The sequence below is a fragment of the Somniosus microcephalus genome, chromosome 19 (assembly GCF_052327205.1).
Source record: "Somniosus microcephalus isolate GS21.2 chromosome 19, FLI_Smic_1.0, whole genome shotgun sequence".
NCBI lineage: Eukaryota > Metazoa > Chordata > Chondrichthyes > Squaliformes > Somniosidae > Somniosus > Somniosus microcephalus.
This window is the reverse complement of record NC_141005.1, coordinates 15,993,511-16,017,453: the sequence shown is the minus strand read 5'-3', so window position 1 is coordinate 16,017,453 and position 23,943 is coordinate 15,993,511. Positions and strand designations below refer to the sequence as shown.

At 49.0% G+C, this 23,943-nt stretch overlaps 1 protein-coding gene across 1 annotated transcript in view; it reads left to right on the top strand.

Annotated features, from left to right (window-relative positions):
* Positions 1-23,943, top strand: part of wscd2 (WSC domain sialate O sulfotransferase 2) — a 342,002-nt gene that overhangs the window by 272,918 nt on the left and 45,141 nt on the right. Inside the window, exon 7 of the mRNA XM_086012017.1 lies at positions 22,356-22,556. Coding sequence (XP_085868143.1) covers positions 22,356-22,556 — 201 coding nt within the window. The remainder of the gene's footprint in view (positions 1-22,355; positions 22,557-23,943) is intronic.

The following is a 23,943-nucleotide window of genomic DNA, read 5'->3' as shown; positions in this document are numbered from 1 at the left end:
ACTTAGTTTAAAGAGCCTGCAATCGCAGATAAAGCCAATCGTTAGACTGAAATCTGACTCAACAGGAAGTAAGAATGATTCTTCAAAGTGTCAGCCGTGGCTCAGTGGGCAGCACTCTCGCCTCTGAGTCAGAAGGTTGTCGGTTCGTAGTCCCATTCCGAGAGACTTGAGCACAAAAATCTAGGCTGACACTCCCAGTGCGTTACTGAGGGAGTGCTGCACTATCGGAGGTGCTGTCTTTTGGATGAGACGTTAAACCGAGGCCCCGTCTGCTCTCTCAGGTGGATGCAAAAGATCCCATGGCACTATTTCGAACAAGAGCAGGGGGCGTTCTCCCCTGGTGTCCTGGGGCCAATATTTATCCCTCAATCAACATCACTAAAACTGATTATCTGGTCATTATCACATTGCTGTTTGTGCGAGCTTGCTGAGCGCAAATTGGCTGCCGTGTTTCCTACATTACAACAGTGACTACACTTCAAAAGTACTTCATTGGCTGTGAAGTGCTTTGGGACGTCCAGTGGTCGTGAAAGGCGCTGTAGAAATGCAAGTCTTTCTTTTTTCTTTTCAAACACTATCAACCCTTTGGATTATTCTTTCTCCCAACACCCACCCCTTCATTTTCCTCCACTACTGTCCTAAAAGGTGGTTTTCTCGTGCTGTAGTGTGAGTCGAGGGGCATTAGATGTCTCAAATAAGGAACTGTGCACCACCTGTGAGTGTCAGCAGTGAGGCTATTCGAACATGGGGAGCATCACAACTGGGCCCAGGCCTGTCTCCGTAATCATCTGACCATTCACACCTGCCAGCAGGAGCTTGATTTTTAGTAATGAAGACTGTAATCCTGGCTGACTTTCCCTTCCCTTGCTGAGGGGAGTGGAGCCTAAGTTGAGAAGGTTGAGGGGTAACCTAATTTGAGGTGTTTAAAATGATAAAAGAATTTGATAGGGAAGATACCAAGAAGCTATATCCTCAGGTGGGGAATCCAGAACAAGGCGGGGGGGCACCACAAACTTAAAATTTCAGTGAAACCAGGAAGCATATATTCCACACAAAGTGTAGTGGAAATCTGGAATTCTCTCCCCCCAGCGGACTGCAGGGTCCATGGAAAGTTTCAAGACTGAGAACAACAGATTTTTGTTAGGCGAGGGTATCAAGGGACATGGCTCCGAGGCGGGTAGCTGGAGTTGAGATACAGATCAGCCATGATCTGATTGAATGGTACACCAGGCTCGAGGGGTTGAATGGCCTCCTCCTGTTCCTGTGTTCCTATCATTGCCAGTATGATTTTCAGCATAGCTGTTCCACTGGGGAGCTTGTTGCCTAGGTTACTGGAACTCTGATGCTCCACACTTGGATGAAATATCTGTTATTGCCTGGCACAGTTCCAAAGTCTATGCAAGGACTGGGAGCAGGCCCTTTGGGGAAGAGTTTCCGCCTGGCTGCGCTTGTTTTGTCGTTGCTAGTCGCCCGAAATTGGCGTAACCCTCGCAAAAGATCCTTCGCACTAGATTTTTTAAAAATCGCGATAGAAGCCGGCCCCCCAGGGTGAATTAATCACCATTGGGAGTTTCCGCTAATTTGCCGGGCCTGCGAGGAGGCTCCAATAATTTACGCTGGATCTTTTGGGTGCAAGGACATTAATAGGTAAGTTTTAAAAGCTTTTGAATGTGATTTTTTTTTGTTTTTTACTTTACTAAAACCGACATCTGTACCCCAATCTAACTAGCAAATGGTGCTGCATATTTTTTTTTAAAGTCATTTTCAATCATTTAAAATCGGGTCACTCACAGGCGACGGACTGACACTGTGATTTAAAATGCTTATTTTTTTTGTGATAAACCCATTTTCAGCTGTATTAATCAAACTGCACCAAGTTGCCACTCTTAACTATATCGAAGAATATTTTTTAAAGCAAATATGAAAAAAACAAATCACGTTTTGAAACGCCGCCCCGATCGCGCTGGTTCGGGGCAGATTTTGCGTTCGGTGATTTGCAAATGAGTTTGCAATCGGTGATTGTGCCCAAAGCGGAAACTCTACCATTTTATGTTTTTAAAAGAGTTTTCATGCTTTGTGCGCCGTGCACTATCTTCCAAATGTTTCCTTATTCTGGAGATTTTAAAAACCACCCACACAACACTGTGCCAGTTATCTCTTCAACAATAACAACCTGCATTAATGTAGCAACTTTAAAACATCCCGGGGGTCTTCACAGAGATATAATCGCAAGAACATAAGGAGCAGGAGTAGGCCCCTCGAGCCTGCTCCGCCATTCAATAAGATCATGGCTGATCTTCGACCTCAACTCCACTTTCCCGCCCGATCCCCCATATCCCTTGATTCCCCTCAAGTCCAAAAGTGTTGTGTGGCAGTTTAAAAAAACTTGTGGCCTACTCTGTCACTCACTGGCAGGTGAGACTGAGGGTGGTTTTCGTGTGGAGCAAAGACTAGGTTTATGAACAGTCAGTGATATTATACATGGGCCCGGAATTTGCGGTCAGCGGCGAAGCGTCGGCGCTCGCCTCTGATCGCCAAGGAAGCTGCCCACAAAGATCTAGTGATCCCTGCGGCGTCAATTTCAGCTCTCCCAACCCCAGTTTCAATCTGGCGCCAAATCAAGCGAATCTCCAGCGTCCAACAACAGTCACGTTATCAAGCTGGCTAAGCAGCCAATCACATTGAAGAAGTCGCACAGACAGCAAACCAGGAAGTAAAATGCACAGACTATAGTTTATTTTTAGTAAATTTTACAGAGAGTGAAATAATGATTGGGACATACACATGGGATTAAGGTACAAGCTGAAATATCATGAACAAACTTTAAGAAAAATTATTATATTAAAAACTTGTAATTCATAATCATATTAATGAAAAAATTTGACATTCCACAAATATAAAATTAGTTTTTCAGGGCCAGAACAGTTTTTCAACAATCAGTACGCCATTAAAACCCAGTTACACCTCTTTCAACAAGGCTTAACGTTTTAGGGGTTTTTTAACAGCGATATTCCATCGTAAAAGAAAGAAAGACTTGCATTTATATAGCACCTTTCACGACCGCTGGACGTCTCAAAGCGCTTTACAGCCAATGAAGTATTTTTTGAAGTGTAGCCACTGTTGTGATGTGGGAAACGTGACAGCCAATTTACGCCCATCAAGCTCCCACAAACAGGAATGTGATAATGACCAGATAATCTGTTTTAGTGATGTTGTTTGAGGGATCAATATTGGCCCCAGGACACTGGGGATAACTCCCCTGTTCTTCTTCAAAATAGTGGCCATGGGATCGTTTACGTCCACCCGAGAGAGCAGACGGGGCATCAGTTTAACATCTCATCCGAAAGACAGTGCAGCACTCCCTCGGCACTGCCCTGAAGTGTCAGCCTGGATTTTTGTGCTCAGGTCTCTGGAGTGGGACTTGAATCCACAACCTTCTGACTCAGAGGCAAGTGTGCTACCCACTGAGCCACGGCTGACACTCTCAGGGGACGTTCTCGTCAGGTCAACTGATTTCGACGATTGCCGGCTATGGGAGCTCCATAGTGCAGCCCGTGGCGGAGCAGGGCCGCAACTTCTGGATTTCCATCTTTATCTCTGTGTGCGCTAGATCCTGAAGTTGCCGTCAGTTTCAGAGGAGTAATGATGTCGAACGCTGACAGTTCCGTCGTCATTACCACGGCAAAATCCGGGCCATTGTCAAGACTCCCATGTACGCTCGACTGTTAACAGGCAGTTAATTGGCACTAATCCCCTTCCAGCTTCGGGGAGGTGGCTCCCAGTACAGGTCGGGTACCCGCCTCCTGGGAAACGGGCATGGAGGCGGGTTGGGGGCGGGAAGGGTTCGTGCCCCCCCGATTCTGCAATTTTCCCCCCACTCCCGCCTCCAAACCTGCCTCCACGGGGCTTGGAAAATCCAGCTCAGCATCTCTGACAGTGCAGCGCTTCCTCAGTACTGCACTGGGAGTGTGATCTTAGATGTTTGTGCTCAAATTTCTGAAGTAGGACCTGAACCCACGACCTTCTGACTCAGAGCCGAGAGTGCGAGCCACTGAGCCATGGCTGACACCTAACACTGTACACATGTATTTATCAGAATCCTATGGTGTAGGGAATGAGTCATCAGATTCCCAGAACGTGGCCGATAGCAACAGCAGTAAGGCCTCTGCTTGAGGCTGTGTTCACAGGAAGAAAGCGGCTTGACTCTGCACGATTCCAATGGTGCTTCCCTTCATTCTTGAGTCTGGCACAGCAGTGGGGTAGGTCTGGGCCTGGGGAGGCACAACACACAGGCAGGGAATCAGTGGGTTGGTCTTGGGCCTGTCATCTTCAGCCACCTGAACACATGGAAGTAAGGGTCACAGAGGTAGGCCGGGAAACGATTTGAGATCTGTCTTTACAAGCTGTTGACTGCACACTGTCACTAATTGTCTTGTTTTCCTTTCTCTGGGCAACAAATCAAGACTGAGTAGTGTTTGTGTGGCAACTATCTTTTTTCTACAGCAAATCCCAAATGAAGGGCTTAGGCCCATAATGCTTAACACTACCAAGGGTGAACAAGGAGAGAACATAAGGCACATTGAACTGTCGCCATCAGGCCAAGCTTGAGTTAGAAAAGCCTGCAGCTTTTAAAAAGAAGGAAAACTGAAGAGATCCTGGCAAAAAGAGAGTTAGAGTAGCAGAGGATTTTTTAATGGCAGGACAGGTTTGAGTCCAGGTTCAGTGTCAAATCCCAATATGGCAATGTGGATTTGCTCTCTGATAGTTCAGACACTGTTTGTGGGTTCTTCCTACTCTTCTAATTCTCTTTGGCATCTCACTGACTCTGACCATCACATTGCCTTTTTACCTAGAAGGGAAGGCCAGTTTGCATCAATAACACCTCCACCATTGCCATTAATGGCACCCAGTGACTGGCCAACAGAAGGTCCTGCTTCTGCCAGGCAAGAATAATCCTGCCAATCCAGCAGCTTTGACTTGAAACGGGCATAAATTCCCATTGAGATCATTCAGTTTGAATAACAGTTAGATAGAATTACATCGAACGTACAGCTCAGAAACAGGCCATTTGGCCCAACTGGTCCATGCTCCACATGAGCCTTTCCCTCCCTACTTCATCTCACCCTGTCAACATATCCTTCTATTCCTTTCTCCCTCATATGCTTATCTAGCTTCCACTTGAAAGCATCTATGCTAATCACCTCAACCACTCCCTGTGGTAGCGAGTCCCACATTCTCTGGGTAAAGAAGTTTCTCCTGAATTCCCTATTGGATTTAGTAGTGACTACCTTATATTTATGGCCCCTAGTTCTGGTCTCCCCCACAAGTGGAAGCACCTTCTCTATACGTCTACCCTATCAAACCCCTTCATAATCTTAAAGGCCTCTATCAGGTCACCCCTTAGTCTTCTCTTTTCTAGAGAAAAAAGAGCCCCAGCCTGTCGAGGCTGGAATCTAAACTTGAACCTTATGGTTTGGAATGGAATCGCCAATGTGAGGCTGGAGGAGTAGCTGCCATCAGCACTTCTAAGGGCGCTCCCCAACAAATTGTCATCACAGTTTATTATGGAAAGTTCGCCAGCTTACACACTCAACAGTTCCAAACCAGTCACATGCTTGAATGTTATACTGTTTATACGGCCGGAATTTATCCTCTCATTATCACTTTTAGCCATGGAATTTTTCACTTCTCAGAAACAGTCATGATTAATCAAGTGAATAGCATACTGCCTGACAGCCAGCTTTTTACAAATCTCAGTATTATCCAACTGATTACTGTACACAGCAGCATCTACCAGTACTGCCAAGGGAACTGAGACCTACTTAAAGGCTGGCCGTCAACAATAGTTTATTCGCAAACACAATCCTGTATCAAGTATTCACGACCTCAGGATGTCCCAAAGCGCGTCACAGCCAATGAAGTGCAGTCACTGTTGTAATGTGGGGAAAACGCAGCAGCCAATTTGCGCACAGCAAGGTTCCACAAACAGCAATGAGTTAAATGTCCAGATAATCTGCTTTTAGTGATGTCAGTTGAGGGATAACTATTGGCCAGGACACCGGGGAGAACTCCCGTGCTCTTCTTCAAAGTAGTGCCGTGGGATCTTTTACATCCACCTGAGAGAGCAGACGGGGCCTCGGTTTAACGTCTCACCCGAAAGACGGCACCTCTGACAGAGCAGCACTCCCTCAGCGCCGCACTGGAGCGTCAGCCTAGATTTTTGTGCTCACGTCATTGGAGTGGGACTTGAACCCACGACCTTCTGACTCCGAGGCGAGAGTGCGCTCCCCACTGAGCCACTGCCTGCAGCCTTGCACCTGGGCAGCACTACAGCTTCTCCTTCATCCAGTGTACTCGGCATAATTGCTCACCGGTCGCATCGCTGCGCGTTGCCTGGCGTTTTGATTGATAACTTCCACAGGAATGTTTTTGGCCGCTAAACCAGAAGCGGGGTGAGTTAGCCATCGGGCGGTCTGAGTCAGGAGCAGTCGGGAAATGTTGGCTGCAGCCTGTGGCTTTCCATTAAATGAAGGGGGGAAATAATCGCAGGCCGCAGGCTTGCCCGACCCGTGCTTTCCCGACCCATGCTTTCGACAAAGTGCCTGTCCCTGCCGAGACCGCCCGAACGTGGCATCGTCCTTAAAATAATGCCTTGAACCAAGTGACTGCAATCTCAGGAGCCAGATTAGTGCCTGGCTAGTGGTGGTATAGAAGTTACCTGAGATAAGCATAAACAGATCAGATTAAAGCCGCCACGAAAGACAATGCACCGCTGGGATCAGGAAGGCCACTGGCTGCTGCTTAATAATGGATGTTGTGGCCTAGATCGACACTTTGGAGTTTTGTTTCATTACCTTTCGGAATCAGGGAGAAATGTTTGCATAACTTTCCCTCAGGAAATTTAGGAAGTGAAGCAATGCACACAGCAGGGCAGATGATCCATAGAAGGAGGATTAATGAGCTACATGACCTTTCTCAGTCCATCCTTTAAGTTCTTAATGTTAGAAACATTGCAAAAGCACATTAAAAGAAAGAACTTGCATTTCTATAGCGCCTTTCACGACCATCGGATGTTCCAAAGTGCTTTACAGCCAATGAAGTACTTTTGAAGTGGAGTCACTGTTGTAATGTAGGAAATGCGTCAGTAATTTGCGCACAGCAAGCTCCCACAAACAGCAATGTGATAATGACCAGACAATCTGTTTTAGTGATGCTGAGGGATAAATATTGGCCCCAGTGTTAAGTCCATGAATGATTGAGACACGGACTAGCAGGAGAGAAAACAAACAGATCATTACTGGTGAAAGGCATAAACGAAACTAAACAGCAGAGGCTCTCTAGCGCCTTTTATACAGGGGTGGTTACTGCCGGTACTGCAGTCTGAGACCAGTTATTCTCTTAAAGGTGCATACACAACAATTCCTCCCCTTTTAGATAAACAGTACATAACATTCATTTAACAACTAAATGATAACGAATTACAATCACAATTACTGTTGCTAGATACATTGGTTAAGTTTAAGCAATTATAAGTTCAGTCTTTGAGGAGGCTTCCTGATTCTGTCTGGATAACGCCTCTTTGGGGTATCAGGTTCTTCTGGCAATGTTGAGTCGGAATCAATGTCGTTGTTTGGTTCATCTGCTTCCAATATTACCGGTTCTGCGGTAGCTGCAATTGGAACGTCGATTTCATTACCAGGTGTATCAGATCGTGGTGTGGAGTTGACGTTTTCCCGTGACTCTAGAATCTGGTCAACATGGCGTCTTACAATGCTCTCCCCAACGTCCACGGTATACATGGGCGGTCCTTGTCGTGTACAAATCGTTTCTGGTTGCCATTTCTCAGTGCGGTAGTCCCGGGCCAAAACTGGTTGACCTATCTTAAAACTCCTGGTCGGCCTTTCATTCATATTCTGAAACTGCCTGTTCTCCACATCTCTTCGGACGTTTGGCTTAACCAAATCCAAGCGGCATCGTAGTCTTCGATTGAAGAACATCATGGCTGGAGTTTGGCCGGTAACCGCATGTGTCGCATTCCGGTAGGCAAACAAGAAGTTGTCCACCTTGTGTTGTAGGGGTATATCTTCATTACACATTGCCTTGATAGCCTTCTTGAATGTTTGGACAAACCTCTCGGCCAATCCATTAGTGGCTGGATGATATGGGGCAGATGTGTAATGCTTAACACCATTGTTCTTTAAGAACCTCCGGAACTCTTCAGACACAAACTGTGGTCCATTGTCAGAGCAAATCTGTTCAGGCAGCCCATTCCTGGCGAATATGGTTCGTAAAACTGTGATAGTTTTTTCCGTGGTGGTTGAGGACATTTTTATTACCTCTGGCCACTTTGAATGTGCATCCACCGCAATTAAAAACATCGAGTCCATGACGGGACCAGCAAAATCAATGTGCACCCTTTGCCATGGAGATGAGGGCCACTCCCATGGATGCAGAGGAGCTTGTGGTGGGGCGTTTTGGACCTTCTGGCATCCTGCACAGCTCTTGGTCATCTCTTCAATTTCTCTATCGATTCCTGGCCACCACACAAACGCTCTGGCTAAGCTCTTCATTTTTACCCCACCCAGATGACCCTCATGAAGCTCATTGAGCACTCTATCCGTCAACTTAGGTGGAATTACTACTCTGGATCCACACATCAAGGTTCCTCTGCACACTGACAGCTGTTCTCTTCTCGGCGAGAATGCTGGCAGCAGTGGCTCGCCATGTGCTGGCCATCCCTTCACCGTTAAATCATAGACCCGTGATAGTGTCGGGTCATTCCGTGTTTCCTTTTCTATGTTTGCATTCGTCACAGGGAGACATTCGACTATGGTCGAGTGGAATAACTCCATTCGATCCACTGCAAGGTTTTCTTCTTCCACCGTTGGCAACGGTAGACGTGACAATCCATCAGCATTTCCATGCTGTTTAGTTCCTTTGTACTCGATGTCATATTGGTGTGCCCCTAGGAAAAGGGACCATCTCTGCAGCCGTTGTGCTGTCATTATCGGTATGCTCTTCTGAGGGTTGAAAATGGAGACAAGAGGTTGATGATCGGTTAGTAGAGTAAATTTTTGACCGTGCAGATAGTGATTGAACTTCTTCACCCCCCCACACTAGGCTGAGGGCCTCTCTGTCAATCTGGGCGTAGTTACGCTCGGCAGAAGTTAACGAGCGTGACGCAAAAGCTATCGGCCTCTCCAAACCATCAAGGAATTTATGTGACATTACCGCCCCAATGCCGTAGGGAGACGCATCACACGCCAGCCTGATTGGCAGTGCTGGGTTGTAGTGAGCCAATACTTCCTTCGAAGTGATTAAGTCCTTACTATTCTGAAAAGCACGCTTATAATCATCGCTCCATTTCCATGCTACCCCCGTTCGTAGCAGGGCGTTCAGTGGGTGCAGAATTGTCGACAAATTCGGCAAAAACTTATGATAGTAATTCACCAACCCGAGGAATGACCTCAGTTGCGACACATTTTCAGGCGCTGGGGCCTTAACAACCGCTTCAATTTTGTCAGGGGACTTATCAATCACGTGGCCACAATACGATAACTGTTTCTTAAAAAATTCGCACTTGGGGCGGTTGGCTCGCAGCCCATGTTCCCGTAGTCTAGTGAGCACCTGTTCTAGGTTGTTAAGGTGTTCACTGTCATCTTCACCTTTTACAAGGATGTCGTCCAAGTAACACTGAGTCCCCGGAATCCCTTGCAGGACTTGTTCCATCGCTCTTTGCCATATCGCCGGAGCCAATGCTACTCCGAATACCAATCGATGATACTGGTAAAGACCTTTGTGAGTGTTTATCGTGAGATACTTCCTAGAGGACTCTTCAACCTCCATCTGCAAATATGCTTGTGCTAGGTCAATTTTTGTAAAACACTTCCCTCCAGACAGCGAGGCGAAGATGTCTTCTATCCTTGGAAGAGGATATTGTACTGTGCGAAGGACAGGGTTCACCGTCACCTTGAAATCCCCACAGATGCGAATCTTCCTTGGCTCTCCGGACTTATTGCTTAACGTTTTCTTCATGACAGGAACGATGGGCGTCGCCCACTCGCTCCAGTCGACCTTAGACAACATGCCCGCCTTCTCCAGATTCTCCAGCTCTGCCTCGACGGCTGGGCGAATTGCATATGGTACCGGTCTCGCTTTGAAAAACTTGGGAACTGCATTCTCTTCTATTTTTATCGAGGCGGTTATGCCTTTAAGCGTGCCCAGTTCTTGTTGAAATACCTCTTTGGCGTTAGCTAAGATTGTTGACAATCGTCCAGGAGTGACGTTGTCATCTTTTTTACCGTCCACCGTCATTGCATGAATGGAATGCCAATCTAAGTTTATCTTCCTGATCCATTCCCGTCCCAATAACGGTGGTCCACCATTTGGCAGTATGTAGAGATACAATTTCCGTATTTTCTTGCCATTGTATTCGACAGGCACCCTTATTTTTCCTCTGGGGTATACTTTTTGCCCCGTATACGTCGTCAAGACGATGGATGTCTCTCTCAAGGTTATGTGTGAAAATAGCCGCTCGTAGTCTCGTCGATTCATGACGGTTAGCGCTGATCCTGTATCCAATTCCATTTTAACTTGGGACCCTGCTATCGTGAGAGTGGCCCAAATGGTTCGGTGATCCTCTTTTGCGATTACATTGTGAAGTTTGAGACAGCTTAGTCTCCTATTTCCGGATTCACTATCGCTCATCTGGTCTTTGGAACTACTGTCCGTCATCTTTTGTACTTTCTTGTACGGTTCCTTAGTAGCCTTTTTGTTCTCGCTGGTCTTCTTCCCAGACCTACAAACTCGTGCAATGTGTGCAATCTTCCCGCATTGTCTGCATATTTTGTCTTTGGACCAGCAGTCCTTCTGGTCATGGTTAGTTCTGCCGCAGCGATAACATTTTGCAAATCCCCGTGTCATTTCGTGGGTGCCGTATTCCTGAGGTTTTTGTTGAATTTCTGCAGCTCCCCTGGCTGCTGCTTCATACGATACTGCCACGCTGAAAGCCTTATCTAGCGTCAGCTCTTTTTCTGCGAGTAACTTCTTCTGTGTTCCTTCACTCAGGAGTCCACAGACAAATTTGTCCCGTAGGGTATCTGCCAATCCTGCTCCGAACTGGCAGTGCTTTGATAGCTTGCGTAGTTCCGTAAGATACTCAGCATTGCTCTCATCTTTGTGCTGAGTTCTCCTGTGGAATTTAAATCTTTCTGCTATCAACAGCGGTGCAGGGTTTAAGTGCTCCTGTAGAACAGCAACAATTTCGTTAAAACTCTTCGCCTTTGGTTTGGCTGGAGTAATCAGATCCCGCAATAGGCCGTACGTTCTAGCGCCCATTAAGTTTAACAATATCGATACCTTTTTCCCCTCCGCTATATCGTTTGCCTCGAAATACACCTCGACTCTTTCCACATACGTGGTCCAGTCCTCTAATGTATTATCAAAAGCAGTGATACAGCTAGTCTTCGGCATCTTGCAAATCTAAAATGGCGCCTCCCGCGCTTTGCCTTCTTCTCCGATTTAACAAAATGGCACCTCCCGCGCTTGGCCTACTTCCCAGCTGTTGTTAGCGCTGCTTTCCACGGTTTCTTGCGCGTATTCTTTTTCTTTTATTATTTTCCCGTCGTGGAGCGGACCCTCTGGGATACTTCCCTCCCTCTTCTGAGGTCCGAACGCTGCCCGGCTTCGAAACACCGGCCGCGCCGTGTATGCTCCACCCTCTCTCTCTCTCCTTGCTTCCCGACTCGCTGCCCGGCCCCGTTGAAAGGCCACCCGATCGAGCTTCAGCCCGCCGCAGCCCAGGAAGGATCAGAGCACTACCTGCCACCAGCCCGATTAGCTGGGAAACCACGGACCGAGGAACCCAGCCTGGCTCTGGACAGTCTCTCCTGCAAGTTTTGAAATCGATGATTGACGGTCGACGCCCATTTCCCGAGTTTCAATGGCCTCTTTTTTTTTTTCTTTTTCTTCTGGCTCCGACCTTCAACAACGTCGTCGGAGCTGCTGCTGAGTTGCAGGTAAGTTCGTTTCTAACTCGTCACCAGTGTTAAATCCGTGAATGATTGAGACACGGACTAGCAGGAGAGAAAACAAACAGATCTTTACTGGTGAAAGGCATAAACGAAACTAAACAACAGAGGCTCTCTAGCGCCTTTTATACAGGGGTGGTCACTGCCAGTACTGCAGTCTGAGAGCAGTTATTCTCTTAAAGGTACATACACAACACCCAGGACACTGAGGATAACTCCGCTGCTCTTCTTCAAAATAGTGCCATGGGATCTTTGACATCCATCTGAGAGAGCAGACGGGGCCTCGGCTTAATGTCTCATCAGAAAGATGGCATTTCCGACAGTGCAGCACTCGCTCGGCACTGCACTGGGGGTGCCTCTGGGGTGGGACTATGAAACCACAACCTTCTGACTCAGAGGCGAGGGTGCTACCCACTGAGTCATGGGCAGATTCTTGCAAATTAAAAAATGAAGCTTCTTTTGGACTCCTTAATTGGGAGAGAACTTGTACTTCTACAGTACCTTATCACATCCTCGGAACATCCTGAAATGATGTACAGCCAATAGATTGCTTGCGAAGTGCAGTCACTGTTATTGTGTCGGCAAATACACCAGCCAATTGACACACAGCAAGGTCCCATGCATAGTAACTGAACAACTGTCCAGTTCGTCTGTTTGTGGTGATAGTGATTAAGGGAGCAATGCTGACCAGGATACCAGGAGACCACCCTGCTCTTTAAATAGTGCCATGTGGTCTTTTACGTCCACCTCAGCAGGCGGGTGGGGCCTCGGTTTAACATCTCATCTGTAATGCTCTGGCTGGAGAATGTACATCGGTCGTTTCCATTATACATTTAGATATAAGAATTTAGAAAGGAATTACCAAAATAAAGGTCGAAAGTATGACTTTAAAATTTGGATTGATTTAAATACGAACATACGAACAATGATGGACATATCTGACAATGAAGACCCTCTGGTCCATCCAGCCTGTCCCATACAACTGTGCTATCTTGTGTATCACAATATCTACACTCCCCACCCCACCCAAAAACCATGTGCTCTCCTGGAAGAGGCGAAAAACCAGATAAAAAACCCAGGCCAATTTGAAGGGAAAAATCGAGGAAATTCCTCTCCGATCCCGCCGCCCCCCCCAGCTGCCAACCAGGTGATCGAAACTAGTCCAGGAGCTCACTCTGGCCCTGATAATTCTATGCAGTACCTACCTCTTATACGAAGTGATCTCCGCCCCAGCCAGAAGCAGCTCCAGCTCTTGCTTGAAGGAATAAATCTGCTGCCCTGGTCCAATTATCCCCCTCTAACCCAAGCTTTACCTGAAGACTACCCTTGGGCTTTTTGGTTACTCCCGGGTGATTTGGCAATACCATCTTCAACGTTTAGCGTTTCACTAGTATTCCATTTAAAAGCAAACTCACTAAATTAGACTGGCCATTGACAAATCTATGACTAGTGTTGCCTTCATAAAGGGGAAATACCAGACCAAAAAAATGGACTCATTCAACTGAGATGACCAAAATGTAAATATTGAGGGGCCGTGTGGCTCAGTGTAATTCCCGTTGGCCATGGAAAGCTTCCATGGTGCCTGTGGACCGGGCACACTGGCATTCCAAAACCATTTATTTATGAAGGCAATACCCCTTTAATTACTAGCTGCACCTTCTGTGCCCGTTCAATCCCTGTGTGGCATCACATAGTCGCTACTTGATTTATCAGTTTTGGTCTCCGTACCTGAGGAAGGATATACTTGCCTTGGAGGCGGTGCAACAAAGGTTCACTAGATTGATTCCTGGGATGAGAGGGCTGTCCTATGAGGAGAGATTGTGTAGAATGGGCCGATACTCTCTGGAGTTTAGAAGAATGAGCAGTGATCTCATTGAAACATACAAAATTCTGAGAGGGCTTGACAGGGTAGATGCTGAAGGCTGTTTTCCCTGGCTAGGGTGTCTAGAACTAGGGGGCATAGTCTCAGGATAAGGAGTCAGCCATTTAGGACTGAGATGAGGAGAAATGTCTTCACTCAGAGGGCTGTGGATGCTCAGTCATTGAGTATATTAAAGGCTGAGATAGATAGGGAGAAAAATTTGTCTCCAGTGCCTCCCGTTAGCGCCAGTAGATGGCGCTAATGGGGCGCTAGATCAGTATCGCTGGGGTGAGGCGTATCCAGCGCCGCACGCAAATTGTGGCTTCCCGTAGCACCGCTGGTAAGAGGAATCACCGGAAACGTCAACGCTAGGGAGATCGTGACGTCAATGAGTGTGCAACCCTCACTGACCGCCCGATTTGCAAAATTGATTCTTTCCACTTACCTCACCGCCTGGAATAAACACCGACAGGGAGAGCTGGCGTGCAGCACTAGGAAGCCGGCTCCAGGGACATTATTTAAAGGGATGATCAGTAATCACTCGCAGCTGTCAGGTTAGAGCAGTTTCAGTGTTTTTTTGTTAGTTTCACGCACCGCAACAGTTTCCTTCAGTAATTCCAAGGTTCTTTTGTATCAGAAGTCTTCTGGCAACTAAAAGTAGCTACATTTATTGTTAAAGATTCAAACTGCTACCCTTGGTTACATTAATGGGGGCTGTACTGGCAGTCGACCTCGCCCTCCAGGATCTACAGGGGGGAGCGGAGGCAGCGAGAAAGACTGGAACATGTGCCCAGAGGAAGGAGGAGGGCCATGAGGGCTCTCAACAGGAGGCCTTACCCTCCGAGGGTACTCCGAGAACACTTCTCCTACCTCCAATTAAGCGAGGAGCAGTGTATTAGAAGGCTCCACTTCACCAAGGAGGTGGTCACAGAACTTTGCCACCTCCTGCAACCAGACCTCAGCCTCAGATCAGGGTGACCACGGCTCTCCCAGTGGCAGTCAAGGTCAACATCGACCTCAATTTCTTCACCAGCTGATTCTTTCAGTCTGAAACAGGAGACATAGCTAACATCTCACAGTTTGCCATCCATCGCTGCATCCGGGAGGTCACAGAGGCTCTCTACAGAAGGAGAAGGGATTACATTTCCTTCCCCATCACCAGAGAGAAGCAGCACGAGCGTGCATGTGGCTTTGCCAGGATAGCGGGATTCCCCATGGTGCAGGGCGCCATTGACTGCACCCACGTGGCTTTGTGGGCACCGCATAACAATCGTGAGATCTTCCCTAACCGCAAAGGCTACCACTCACTTAATGTGCAGTTGGTGTGTGACCACAGACAGTGAATCCTCACTGTCAATGCCCGCTATCCTGATAGTAGCCACGATGCCTTCATCCTGCACCAGGCCGGTGTGCCAGCACTCTTCCAGCCATCACGTGAAGTTCGCGGCTGGCTGGTCAGAGACAAGGGCTATCCGCTCTCCACCTGGCTCATGACTCCACTCCGCAACCTCAACACTCCTGCCCAGCACTCATATAATGAGAGCCATGCTGCCACCAGGAACATCATGGAGCAGACCATCGGGGTGCTCAAGCAACAGTTCCGCTGCCTTGACCGCTCGGGAGGAGCCCTCCAGTACTCGGCGGAGTGGTTGTCCCATTTCGTCAGGGTTTGCTGCATGCTGCACAACTTGGCCATCATGAGGGCCCAGCCCTTGCCACCAGGGATTGTGGGACCACATCAGGAGGAGGAAGAGGGAGAGGAGGAGGAGGAAGAGGAGGAGGAGGAGCAGCAACAGGGGGAGGAGGCAGCCACTCAATCGGCCTCCGGAAGGGTGGTCCGTGACCGCCTCATCAGACTGCGGTTCGAATAAATTAAACCCCAGATCCCCGTTGCTCACCACATGCCCATCATTCCACCCCTGTCGCAGGCCATATCACAGCACAAAGCTGAAATGAGAGGCTCCACAAAAGAATCCAAACTGAATTAATAAATTTATCAAGAATCAGTGAACACATATTTACACCAAAAATATTAACTATTCACCCTTGTGCAATCCCTTAGTGCCCCTCGTTACTGTGCCTTTGCCTACTCTAGTGCTCCTAAGAAGTGTTGGCCCAGTGGCTGCAGCACGGCTGGTAGAAGGCTGCTGAGTGTCTGTGCGGGAGACTTCTGATGGCCTTGCAGGGCGCCCTTGACCAGCTCTGGACCTGGAAGGCCTGGCTGTAGACTGCACCACCTCAGGCTGGGCGGCAGAAGTCTGGGCTGGCTGGATGACAGGCAGCAACAAGGGCAATGGCGGAGTGGCAGTGGTGGGAGCAGGAACGCTGTCATCCTGAGAGAGGACAGCAGGTTCCTGCTCCACTGACCCACTGCCACTCCCCCAGGGCAGCACCTCAGCATCCCTAGCAATCTGTTGGAGCACAGATTGCTGGCCTGCTGCAACACCGTGAAAGCCCCGGTCGACAGGGGTAGACCCAGCCACAATGTCAGAGCTTGCATGGCATCAAGCTGAGACTGCATGAGAGCAGTCTGAGATTGGATGCCACCAAGCATAGACTGCATTACAGCACTAAGACGTTGCGTCACTTCCACCTGTCCTGCAATGGAAGCTGCCAGATCACCCATCACATGCAACATCAGGTCTGGGTCACCACGATCTCTCTGGGAGTCGACCAGCCTTTGCAGACTGCAAATGATGGGCTCCATGGTGTGCGCAGAGCTCTGTGCAATGTTGGAGGTGGACTCCTCCGCGCTCCTTACCATTGCCGAGTGGCTCACGGGCACCCTTGCCATTGCACCTATCATCTCCGTGTGCATGCCCATCACCCTTCTTCTAAAGGCCTCCCCATCGAGGTCACCACCCGGTGCCCAATGATTTGCAGCACTCGATTCTCCAGTGGTTGGATGTCAGCTTGTCCCCCGCCTGCTCCCTCCTGTTGTGAGCCACCTTGGCCTGCAAGAGAAACGAAAGTATGTGAATGAGTGGAGCAATGTGTTTGGGTGATGTGCCTGCCATAGTTGAATAACTATCATTGTGTGCAAGGTGTGAGATGTGGGTGTGAGTGTTGGTAGGTAGAGATTGTTGGTGGGTGGGTGCTGGGGGTGTGGTGCTTTGGGCAGTGTGTGAAGATTGTGGTACAGATGGTGGTATGTAGCATTTGTTGAAGCATTGACTCACCCTGACCACCTGAGTGAGGCCATTAAATTTCTTCCTGCACTGTGTGTGGGTCCTGAGGACCACAGCGCTGCCCGAGATGTGCTGCGCTACCTCCCTCCACATGGTGCGGAAGACTGGTGGCGGGGGCCTCCTGCCACTTGCCAGGTACAGCACCGCCCTCCGTCTCTCCACAGTGAAAACCAATGCTTCCAATGCTTCATTGGAGAATCTGTGGGCTTTCTCCCGGGGGCATGGATCTGCCATGAGCAGACCTGATTCAGTCCTTCAGCTCCTTCTCCTTGTTCTGCTTCATCTTGCTGAGGCAGCTGTACAGCTAGCAATGCTGAGAATGAGGTGCTGGAGCATCAATGAACCTCCCCTTTAAGAAGTGAAAAAAGCCTGTAGCAATGATGTGTTGTGATTAGACGGCACCCGATATTTGTCCACCCTTTAAGAGTAACGCCAATGAACTTGGGTTTTAAGGTTTGATTTAGGACTTCAATCATTTTATTGAGCAGTGAGCACGAATTTTGCGTGAAGTCTAAAGCATTAGCGCCTGGCGCTAATTCTCCAACTTTTCTACTGACACCGCCTGTTCCTTGGCTTTAATGAATTTCCGGCACATAGCCTTTTGGGGGGTGAAATTAGGTAATGCCCCATTTGGGGGCGGTAAACGAATTATCGGCAGACATTTAACGCCCGGGGTGGGAGTACCGCCCCAGCCATTAAATTGGGCTTACCGCCCCGGCAAGGAAGCGGAGCGCTATCTCGAGTGCTCCACTTCCACTCGGGGCGGTGCCTGAGGTGCAAAGCGCGGTAGCGCCGGAGTGTTATGCGGCCGCTCCGCGTAGCGCTGGCGTGTTTCAGCGTCCTTCCCCTTCTGTTGGCGAGAGCCGCTGCGCACTCAGCAGGCCATTTGACAGCGTCCTCCAGCCCACCAGGGTGGCATGGTGCCGTGGCCACAGCCCAGCACTGAGACGCGGTGCTGGATGGCGCAATGGCAGCCACGGACCATGCCAAGGGTCACCAAGAGGGGCCGACCTGAAGGTCAGCCAAAATAACAAATGTTGGCGCGGGACGCAGCTGAACCGCCCCTTTAATTACCGCCCCGCCAGCGGTGTGCGGCCCGGTTCGCGACCCGTGAGGCTGTCACTGACACCTCCTGCGGCAGCCTTGCAGGGCGCTGCCGAATTTAGCCACGGGGGGTGGGTGAGGGGCTGCGGCGGGGTGCTAAGGGCTCGCGTCACTTGGCGATGACAACACCGCCGGCGGCACAGCACCCCGGGGTGCGACTGGCAGGGCCGCACGCTATCAGCGCCCTGCCGAATTTCTCAGCAGGCGCTGTTAGCACCCCCGCCTGGGAGATAAGCCCTTTGCACCCTGTTAGCACCCCTGGAGGAGTTAACGGCGGGTGCAAAGGAGGCGAATTTCACCCCCTTGGGCCCTAAGGGATCAAGGGATATGGGATCAGGCGGGAAAGTGGAGTTGAGGTTGAAGATCGGCCATGAGCTTATTGAATGGCGGAGTTGGCTCGAGGGGCCAGATGGTCGACTCCTGCTCCTAATTCTTATGTTCTTAACTTGTCTTCTACTTTTTTCAGTTTTTAATGCTGTCCCCTATTATAGACCTTGGCCTAGAAATTCAGTTGGCGCCGCGCCAGGGCTTTAGCGCCGGAAAGTTAGCGCCGGCGCTAAGTCCCCCTGCGCGCGCCAAAAATTCAGTAGCGCCGCGCCCAAACGGCTGCCGGCGCTACTGAAAGGTGTTTGCGCCTGAAAACTGGCGCTACGCACCGCATTGCGGCGCTATTCCGGCGCTGCGGCGCCCGATGCGGTGCGGCAGGCTCGGGAAGTGCAGGCCTCCTCCTTCAGTTAAGGAGGAGCTGCCTGCACCCGCCCGCTGGCCGGTAAAATCGCCACAAAAATGAGCCCGGCACCTCGGGGAAGTGCCGGGCTCGCAGCCGAGAAGCATCTGTTCCGCGGGGGGGGTGGTGGGGGAGTCCGGGGAGGGAGGTGCGGGCAGGCGGCCGGCGGGAAAGCGGCCGGCCGCCGCTCCACCTTTATGCGCCGGCGCAAAGTCGTGTAAGACTCTGTTGCCAGAGTCTTAGTTGCGGCTGCCACGGGCGAGGCGGCCGCAACTGAATTTCGGCGCTGGGGCCCGTCGGCATGGCAACCGGGGCGCTGCGCACACCGATGACGTCATCGGTGCCGGCGCAGCGCTACCGGTCTACCGCCGATACCAGGGCCCCAGGGAATTTTTAAACTGGCCATAACTCCGGCGCTAGGCCCTCCAGCGCCCCAAATGGGGCGCTAGGCCTACTGAATTTCTAGGCCCTTATTCCTTTAACTAGTGTTGCAGTTAAAGTTTTAACAAAAAGCTGTTCATTTATTAATGAATGTAGTTCTCCGTGTGCTTGTCACAGGATTTTTGTGCCAGCCATTTCAGTTCTCGATTACCTCACAAGAAAAGTGTTCATTGTAAGTGCAAAATAGTTTTTATTATATAGAGAAATTAAAGATGAGTAGGAGTGTTTTACAACAGTACAACACAACTTAAGTACCGGTATCATAAAACATCAGAGGAGGCCTGAGCAGTTTATACTGTTATTAGGATAGTGAAATATGTCAGTTGTACTATGATGCGCTATCAATTACTCATAAAAGACGGAGAGTTAGGAGAGTAACTAAAGGCTTTTATTAGCAAAGAACAGAGCATGCCTCTCGTGGTTGATTGGGTTCCAAGAAGGCAGGGGGCTGCAGGGCAATCACCTTTGTACCTGGGCCTGTGGGTGGAGCCAGGGGCGGAGCCAGCAGAGACATGCTGAGGCATGCATAGGTACAACACTGTGCAACAACAACAACAACAGTGAACAACAATAACAGTGGTTTACCACATACTACACTGTAAAATAATACATTTTACAAGTCTAGCTGACTTGACTATTTTAAAGTCAGGCAGCTACATACAGACTCTTAAATACAGTTTGGTTATGTACATAATGAGCCATGTTTTATCACAATCTTCCTCTAGCTTCTCATCCAAAATGCCATAAAACTGGAAAAAAAACACATACCTACAAGCTGATTTTTTTTTCTTCGTTCATGGGATGTGGGCGTCGCTGGTAAGACCAGCATTTATTGCCCATCACTAACTGCCCTTGAGAAGGTGGTGGTGAGCCGCCTTCTTGAGCTGCTGCAGTCCGTGTGGTGAAGGTATTCCCACAGTGCTGTTAGGGAGGGAGTTCCAGGATTTTGACCCAGCGACGATGAAGGAATGGCGATATATTTCCAAGTCAGGATGGTGTGTGACTTGGAGGGGAACTTGGAGGTGGTGGTGTCCCCATGCACCTGCTGCCCTTGTCCTTCTAGGTGGAAGAGATCGCAGGTTTGGGAGGTGCTGCCGAAAAAGCCTTGGCGAGTTGCTGCAGTGCATCTTGTAGATGGTACACACTGCAGCCACGGTGCGCCGGTGGTGGAGGGAGTGAATATTTAAGGTGGTGGATGGGGTGCCGATCAAGAGGGCTGCTCTGTCTTGGATGGTGTCGAGCTTCTTGAGTGTTGTTGGAGCTGCACTCATCCAGGCAAGTGGAGAGTATTCCCTCACACTCCTGACTTGTGCCTTGTAGATGGTGGAAAGGCTTTGAGGAATCAGGAGGTGAGACACTCGCTGCAGAATACCCAGCCTCTGACCTGCTCTTGTAGGTCAGATTATATCTGTCTAGTCAACAGAGAATTTCCATCAGTGAGCATTATAACATGGAGGAATTGTGGTTTCTCATTGTCATTTCACCTCTTGTACCTGTGTTTGAACCAAGTCTATATTGCTGGGTATGAAAGAAAGAACAAAAAAGAAAAGGGCTTGCATTTATATAGCACCTTATCACATCTCTCAGATGACCAGATAATGTTTCGGTCATGTCGTTGAGGGATACATGTTGGCCAGGACACTGGGAGAACTTCCCTGTTCTTCTTCGAATAGTGTCACGGCATCTGCGCCGTTCATCTGAAGATGCAGACGGGGCATCGGTTTAAGATCTCATCTGAAAAAATGGCACCGCCAACAATGCAGCGCTCCTTCAGTACTGCACTGAAGTCCTGGAGTGGGGCTTGAGCCCACGACATTCTGACTCAGAGCTGAGACTGCTGTGTCTGAGGAGAAGAAAAAGGGTCTGAAGATCCCCTGTTGGCTCAGTGTAGAAATACACTGGCTAGTGTGGAACTGAGCCCAGGTTTGAGGCCTGGTCTGTGCTGAGTTAGCTGATCTCAGGTAAGGTAGCAGTAGGGCCACGACAATTCGGCTCGACACTCTCGGTAGGGTGGGGTAGGGTCGTGAGATATCACAGTTTCAGCAACTCCAGTTGGAAAGAGCAATTGTGCCATGAGGACTGGATCAAGCTTCGATGCGATGCCTCCATGATCAAATAGCCTCATGACACTCACTGTCTAGGCTCACATACAGGAAACTCTTTGGTATCCGGCACCGGCGTGTTGCCGGTTGATCAAAAATTCCGGATGACAGAGAGGGTTATCTACCGAGGCTATTTTTAACAAAGAAAAATTTTAAAAATCAAGAAATGTGCAGTATACAGTAATTGGGTACTCACCTACAGAATGTTGTGTTAAATGGATGGTGGAAGATGCTTGATTAAGTACAGTACTGCCAGTTGAGGGTAATGCAATGCAATGACTACCAGCAGTGTGGGAGACACACAGTACCCCTGTAAAATGGCAGATCAGAAGAAACTACCAGCAGCGCGGGAGAGTCAGACTCCTGTTACAGGGGTATCGAGGTGTTCTGCCTTTCGACAGCGCCAAGAAGCCGAGTAGTGACTGTTTGGAGAACTACCCCCACTGACTAACTCGGCCACTGCGGGAGACTCGGACTCGGCAACATTGCCAGTTATTGAGGTGTTGTTTTCGGAGTGAGAATTTTGCCGGTTAATAGAGAATTCCGGATATTTAGGTGCCGTTTAAACAAGAGTTTCCTGTATAAAGAGTGGCCGCTTTGGTAGAGTGGCACTGGCCCCTGTGCATCAGTGTCTCAGTGTGAATCAGTGCCTTCAGGAGACGCGAGGAGAGAGCTGGATAACCATGAGTCCTGAACTTGTGGGCTGAGAGAGATTTGCTGGATGACCTTTCGAAGTTCCTACGGTCTTACTTTCCTTTGTTCAAAGTACAACATCAAAATTCAGATTAAATGTTATAACCCCACCAGACTGCCTTCTAAAGGGAACGTTCAGTGTCCGCCATATTTAGCTGCAAATGGTGACATCTATTTTCTGTTTTATTTTTCCCCCCTTCCCCTTCTTAGGCTTTAAGGGAGAGAGAGACCACTGGAAAAGTGGGCGATCGGTTTGTATAAAAACGCACGAGAGTGGCAAGAAGGAAATCGAATCGTTTGACGCGGCAATCTTGCTCATTCGCAATCCTTACAAAGCACTAATGGCCGAATTCAACCGGAAATACGGAGGACACATTGGCTTTGCTTCTGAAGCTCACTGGAAGGGAAAAGGTATGATGTACAGTGTTACTTTTTGCTTGTCCTATGACCGAAGACCAACAGTGGAGGGGATTGGAGCGTTGCCTCCGCCTCATTGCTCTGGTTGCTGGATAAACCCAAGCGAAGAGTGAGGGCCCACAGTGCAAGGTTAGAAGAGTAAATTAGAACAACAACAACTACTTGCATTTATATAGCACCTTTAACATAGTAAAACGTCCCAAGGCGCTTCACACCGAGTCACATAAGGAAATATTAGGACAGGTGAGATAGGTTTTAAGGAGCATCTTAAAGGAGGAGAGAGAGGTAGAGAGGTGGAGAGGTTAAGGGAGGGAATCACAGAGCTTAGGGCCTAGGCAGCTGAAGGCACGGCTGCCAATGGTGGAGCGATTAAAATCAGGGATACGCAAGAGGCCAGAATTGGAGGAGCGCTGAGATCCTGGAGGGGGTTGTGGGGCTGGAGGAATTTACAGAGATCCGGAAAGGCGAGGCCACGGAGGGATTTGAAAACAAGAATGAAAATTTTAAAATCAAGGCGTTGCTGGACCGGGAGTCGAGGTAAGCCAGGAAACAATGAGGGCATGAGACCAAGCTTGGAGTTAAAAGCCTGAAGATTAGTGAGGCCCCTCCCCTCTTGGGCCAATAATGTGATTGGTACAGAGACAGAAAATCAGAAGCTTTGGTTCTCCTCTGGGAAAACAGCGCAACTTCCGATATCTCCCGGAGTCACTCGGTATTTATTGATTTGATATTTTAGTTCATGCTGCGATGGAGAATTATGCCAAAGGGAATATGGTAAAAATCACACTGTTTATAAGTAAGATTTTAGTTCTCTCGTTGCTTCAACCACGCCAATATAAAGATAACTCCAACTATTCAGATTGGAGCATTGGAAAAGTGAGCCCTCTCCCGGCACGCTGCTCCTCCAGCATTGACGTGTGGCCCCTGCACCATCAGTATATAATCAGTGATGTCAAAAGACTACCGAGCGCTTGGTTTGAGTATAAAACAAGGCTTTAATCAACTGTTTCACAACCATGAGATTCTAGTTACATCAATAGTTCCTGGTTACAGAAACATCCTGAGCAAGCTGGGCCCGCGCCCGAGTATTTATACTCCTTGGACGGCGCCACCAGCTGGCCGCCCAGTGTTACTTCATGAGTCATGATAAGATTCATGACAATCAGCATTTAATGAATGTAACTGAAGCTTGTGTCCATGTTCAGTGTGCGTCTACTCAGCAGCAGATATTTAAAAACTAAGGGCTAGAAATTGGCCTCCTTAGTGCCTCCTGTTATCAGCTCCAGGGGGCGATAATGGGGCACTAACGACTTACCGCCCCGGGCATGGCGAGATGAACCCCCCCCCCACCCCCCCACGAAATTCGGTGAGAGGTTTGCGG